Source organism: Malus sylvestris, chromosome 11 (assembly GCF_916048215.2).
Source record: "Malus sylvestris chromosome 11, drMalSylv7.2, whole genome shotgun sequence".
NCBI classification, from domain to species: Eukaryota; Viridiplantae; Streptophyta; class Magnoliopsida; order Rosales; family Rosaceae; genus Malus; species Malus sylvestris.
Genome location: NC_062270.1, coordinates 22,327,750 through 22,334,257, shown reverse-complemented (window position 1 = coordinate 22,334,257; position 6,508 = coordinate 22,327,750). Strand labels below are relative to the sequence as shown.

Sequence of the window (6,508 nt, the reverse complement as noted above, 5' to 3'; positions counted from 1 at the left end):
GCATCATTCAAAGTGCGTGAAGCATAATAAATAACATGTGGCTGTTTATTCTTTCTTTGACCCAAAACAGCTCCAAGTGCATAATCCGATGCATCACACATCAATTCAAAGGGAATTGACCAATCCGGGGGAGTTATGATGGGTGCCGTGGTGAGAAGGTCCTTGATATGCTTGAATGCCTTCTCACATGCCTCGTTGAACTCAAATGACACATCCTTTTGTAGGAGACGGCATAGGGGCTGTGCAATCTTGGAAAAGTCCTTGATAAATCGTCGGTAGAATCCTGCATGACCAAGGAAAGAACGAACCTCTCTCACCGAAGTGGGAGAGGGTAAGTAGCGTACAAGATCTATTTTAGACTTATCAACTTCAATTCCACGTTCAGAGATTATATGACCCAAAACAATACCTTGTTTAACCATAAAATGGCATTTCTCCCAATTTAACACAAGGTTTGTTTCAACACAACGTTTCAAGATTAAAGTGAGATTATCCAAGCAATTATCAAAGGAATTACCAAACACACTAAAATCATCCATGAATATCTCAATAATCCTCTCAACATAATCAGAAAAGATGCTAACCATACACCTTTGAAACGTGGCAGGAGCATTGCACAAACCGAATGGCATGCATCGATATGCAAACGTTCCAAAGGGACAAGTAAAAGTGGTCTTTTCTTGATCATCCGGGGCAATAACAATTTGATTATAACCGGAGTATCCATCAAGAAAGCAATAAAAGGAATGACCTGCTAACCTTTCTAGCATTTGATCTAGGAACGGCAATGGGAAGTGATCTTTCCTTGTGGTTGCATTTAGCTTCCTATAATCAATGCACACTTGCCAACCGGTTTGAATTCGAGTGGGCACAAGCTCATTCTCCGCATTCTCGACAACCGTCACTCCAGATTTCTTGGGCACACATTGGATAGGTGAAACCCAACGGCTATCGGAGATAGGATAAATCACCCCACAATCTAGAAGTTTGATTATCTCCTTTTTCACAACTTCCATCATCGGAGGGTTAAGACGGCGTTGAGCCTCTTTAGTTGGTTTGGCCCCCTCCTCAAGAAATATGTGATGCATACAAATCGTAGGGCTTATACCTTTAATATCGGCCAATGTCCAACCTAGGGCAGATTTGAATTCCTTCAAGACACGCACTAGCTTCTCCTCCTCTTGTGCCGTGAGGGATGAGGAGATGATGGCAGGTAGTGTCTCGTTTTCCCCTAAAAAGATGTACTTCAAATGGCTTGGTAGGGGTTTGAGATCAAGTATGGGTGCCTGAACGATGGATGGAAGCAACTTGTTAGTCGAAATTGGAATGGAATCAAAGTTAGGAGACTTACCACCATGCTTAGGTAGTGACTCAAGGGCAGCAACCAACTCAAAAATTTCATCACTAGGAGGCACGGCATGGCCTAGTCCATGTATGCTGTGGGTTACACTAGAATCTGCCCCCTTGGTTGTGAGTTCCATTCCTCGTGTAATGACTTTTTCAAGCGCATCGTCATTCAAATCTTCAAGATATCCCTGCGCCAAAGAGTCGAATATATCAATAGAGAAACATGAATGGTCCTCACTAGGGTACTTAATGGAATCAGAAAGATTAAAATTAACAACTTCCCCATCAAATTCCATGGATAACGTTCCACTATACACGTCAATCTTCGTCCGGGCCGTCTTCATGAATGGCCTTCCAAGGAGGATGGGCAATGAAGGAGCATGATCCAATTCATCCATTTCGAGCACATAAAAATCTGCTGGGAAGACTAAATGATCAACCTGCACCAAAACGTCTTCCAACACTCCCTTTGGATAAACGTTAGATCTATCGGCCAATTGTATGATTACACCATCATGTTTCAACTCACCTAAGTTCATAGATACATAAATGGAGTATGGCATAACATTTATAGAGGCTTCTAAATCTAGCATGGCAGATTTGAAACGAGTGTTACCAATGACGCACGGAATTGTAAAGCTACCCGGATCTTTGCATTTGGGGGGTAGTTTACGTTGCAAGATGGCGGAGACATTTTCACCTACCTTCACAACCTCCTTGGTTGAAATCCTTTTCCTAGTGGTGCATAGCTCCTTTAAAAACTTAGCGTATCTCGGGACTTGCTTAATGGCATCCAACAAGGGTATGTTGACTTGAACTTTCCTAAGTGTCTCAAGGATGTCCTTTTCAGCTTCTTCCTTCTTTGTTTGCACAAACCTGCTAGGAAAAGGAGCATTCGAAGGCACAACATTAGTAGAAACCGAATTTGACACATTCTTAACTTTATTGGATGAATTGGACGGATTTGGAGCCATGGGGGCTTGCGGCATAGGTGTGTCCACCCTTGCCGTGGGTGGGCATGCTTCCTCCTCCTCAAATTGAAGTTTTTCATCCTCTTTGTGACCTGTTTTTTGATGAAGAACTTGCCCCAACCTCCTTACCACTTCTTAGGGTGATTGTTTTGGCTGATTCAAACCCTCATTTTGGATTTGGAATGGTAGAACTAGGAAGCCTTCCTTGGTCTCGAATCTGCCCAACAACCTCGGCAATCTGCCCCATTTGTTTCTCTAGTTGGTCCACTCTTTTGTTTTGATTTTCTTGCCCATTAGTCAAAGTGGTTAGTAACTTAACAAGTGTATCATTATCCAAAGCATTACCTGAAGTATTTGGGGCAGATTGTGGTTGGACTTGAGGGGGTGCGTATGGTTTGTTGTAGAAGCCTGGGGGTTGTTGCCTAAAGCCTCCTTGTGGTTGGGCTTGTTGTGGCTCTCTCCATTTGAAGTTTGGATGGTCTCTCCACCCCGGATTATACGTGTTGGAATATGGATCATGTCTTGGCTGATTTTGGCTTTGAAACCCAATGGCATTAGCACTCTCCCATCCACCATTCTCAATGAGTTGAGGACACTTTTCGGATGCATGTCATTGGATAGAACATACGCCACACACCATGGGTCCTTGAATCTTCATTCCCTCGGCCATCTGTGAAACAAGAGAAGTAAGATTAGCTAACTGAGATTGAATATTGGAAGTGGAACTTACCTCATGCACTTTTTGCCGTGGGGGTCCTCTTTGGCCTACACCTTCGTATTGTTGAGCGTTCAACGCTCGATTAGCAATCAAGATTTTTGCAGCCATGGGCGTTTGGTCTACCAATGCTCCACCCGCCGAGGCATCGAGCATTTGACGTTCTAGTGGTAGGAGCCCTTCGTAGAAGTATTGCAAAAGCAATTCCTCCTTCATCTGATGCTGTGGACAAGAAGCAACAAGTGATTTAAATCGTTCATAATATGTAGGAAAAGACTCACCTTCATCTTGTTGAATTCCACTTATTTTTTTACGAAGAAGAATGATGCGAGAAGTTGGGAAAAACTTCTCCAGAAACGCCCTCTTCATACTCTCCCAAGATGTAACTGTACCGGGAGCCAACTCGTACAACCAATCCTTGGCTTTGTCCATTAAAGAGAACGGAAAAGCCTTCATCTTTAAAATACTTTCGTCAACGGTAACCGGAGTCATACTTGAGCACACCACTTCAAATTCTTTCAAATGTTTGTTCGGATCCTCCATGGACAGCCCATGGAACTTTGGAATGTGGTGGAGCAAACTTGACTTTAACTCGAACTCTTCGGTTTTACCTTGGGCATCCATGGGATATTGGATACACAATGGTGCGGCATTATCCAAACCCGAGACGGCAAGCTCCTTGAGCGTACGGTTGTCCATGGCTATACCTTGCGCTTCACCCACTTGTGCCGTGGGATCCTCCTTGTGCTGTTGGTTCCTCCTTCTTCTCAAAGTTCTCTCGAAGTCGTCGTCAAAGTCTAAGATATGCTCACGAACAGGTTGGGAACTTCGAGTCATGCACTAGTACCTAAAAACAAAGAAAACAAAACAAATCAGCAACTTAAACAGAAACTTAAACAAAATACAATAATTCGAAAGGAAACAATCCAAGAGATTAGCAAAGTTGCTAATCCCCGGCAATGGCGCCAAAATTTGATGTGAAAAATAAGTTAACACACAAAATTAAACCCTCTTTTTATCAATTGTAGCAAAGTATGTAAATAGGGATCGTTCTAGACCGGGGATTAGGAGGGATTGCTAAACATTTGAAAACTGACTTAGAAATGTAAAAACAAAGTTTAAAGCACTAGATTAGACTCAAAGAATGCAAAACTCACGTTAAAATACTAAAACGAACCAAAAGAATCAAAACAGCAACCAAACACTCAAAACTGCCTAAAAACCACTTTCTGGGCAGTTTTGGGACTCTAACTCAACTTGGACGAATTTTGGTTTCCTAGTGACCTAAAACACCTAAAAACATAAACCAACACACTTTCCAATTAATCTAGGAATTCAAAATAATTGGGGATTTGATTTGGACGAAAATAAACTTAAATGGCAGATTGTAAGAGAAACAGATTGTAATACAAAGTTATAAAGAATCAATGGATGATGGAATGGCTAAGGGGTTCTTCTCCACACATGAAATATATGCAACGTAAATCAATTTCCAGTTATCAATTCAATAAGTTATGAACCTCAACACTCCAAGTTAATTAGGTCCGCTTAAATTAACCTTCAGATTTCCCTAGGATCATTGAATTGGATGAATATGCATCGCAAACAAATTATTCCTAACAAGTTCTTTATATGAACAGCATGATAAAGACACAAGTTAGAATCATTACGTTCTTTGGAAATCATAAGCATTGACAAGGCATTCGTAACTATGAAAAGCATGATACTCTTGCCAGGAATCTACTTAACACGATCGTGACTAGCGACCTTCACTACTTACGAATATAAATTCATAACGATTAGGTGAAACAAATTTATATCCTAGCATCAAATTCAAGCATGCAAATTAAGCGTGCACTCTCAATCAACATACAAGAATAAGTTCTAAATCAAATGGTTAAGCAAATTGTATTCACGACTTATGTAACAATAACTGGAAGTAATCAACTCATTTCACATATATAATCATGGTTTTGAATACACCCTTAGCCAAAAACGAAATTAGCCAATCATACTTAAAGCAAAACAAAGATTACATGAATTAGACATTAAAATCCAAAGAAAGAAAACACCTAGAATGCTCCAACTTGGCAGCAAGTGCATCCAAGATTCCTCCTTTCCCTTGCTTACAGCAGATTGGGTTATGGACAGGTTTTGGGTAGTTTTATGGGGTAGAATGGATGGGGAATGGTATGGAAAGGTTTAGGGTGAGTGTGGAGGAGTGTTTGATGGTTGGAGGGTGGTAGAGAACTCGGCAAAGATGGTGGAATAAGGTGGAGTGGCTGTTATGTTTTCTGGGCACTAGAATGGTGTTTTGGGGGTGTTTTGCTGCCTAGGGTGAGTATGGACGAATTTTCTGCATGAATGATGAATATGGGAGGTTCAACCCTTTGCCAAGGGTTGTAAACATGTATATATAGGCCCTAAAAACCCTAGAGAATCAGATTAGGCAGTGGGGAATGAAGGAAAATTTTGTGAAAACATGTTCATTTAAGCAACATCAATATAGCATGCAATTAACAATTAAAGGCGGAATCATGCTAGCATGCACTTAAAAACAAAACATTAACCAAGAAATTCAAAGCCTAGTAGATTGGTGAACCAATAAACAACTCAAAACAAAGTGAGTTGAAATATATACCTTTGTAGATTCCTCTTTGTATTTAAACAAAGGCTAATCACCCAAGAGATAGGGCCTTCATTCCTTGCATCTTAGATCCATGGAAATGGATGGATCTACACCAAGGAGAGCATGGATGATAAATGAGTGACCATGGAAGAATAGATGGCTAGCTACAACTTCCATGGTGGCCGGCTTTTCTAGAGAGAAATGGAGAGACAATTCTCACCAATTTTCCCCAAAACAAACCCTTAATGAATAAAAGGCTATAAAGTCATATTTATACCTTTATTCATTTGAGTGGCAAACTTGTAATTAAAGCAAGTTCACTACCCTTTCTCTATATGGCCGGCCATGGGGGGTTGTTTGGGCTTTTGGGTCTTAGTGAATCAATATTCATTAAGTTGTCATACAACTTAAGTCAATGGGCTTGACGTTCGAAGCCCATTGGGCCTTAAGGTCCAAAACCTATCCCGAGGTCTTTAACGAACTTATTCGTTTGATTAATTAACATATTAATTAATCCTTGCCATAAATAATTAAACTATTCAATTGTTCTTACTCATTTAGTTTGTTTCATCCATCTCCACCTTATACGGTGTACGATCCATTAGGTTCCTTTTAGCGAGGCAGTGGGCGATCAAAACTCTTTCAAATCGATTATGAATTGAAACTTACTTTCAATTCTCCCTTTAGTGATAATACACTTTTAGGGCTTCCACAAACCATGAGTGACACCTAGCCGTATGTCATGGTTACCCAAGCTAATCAGAAGAGGTTAAGAACCTATTCAGTTTAGGATTACAAATGCAATACGGTCTTTCTCTAATCTAATACTCCTGACCACATTGTTTG

General features: G+C 40.6%; 1 protein-coding gene across 1 annotated transcript; it reads right to left on the bottom strand.

The window, feature by feature from the left end:
- Positions 1-1,544: 1,544 nt before the first annotated feature.
- On the bottom strand, positions 1,545-3,621 carry LOC126590310 (uncharacterized; the record flags this gene model as incomplete). The annotated part of the gene is made up of 2 exons (XM_050255798.1): positions 1,545-2,282; positions 3,130-3,621. Coding segments are annotated over 2 exons (1,230 nt in total), but the record flags the coding sequence as incomplete, so codon positions are not given.
- Between the last annotated feature and the right edge of the window lie 2,887 nt (positions 3,622-6,508).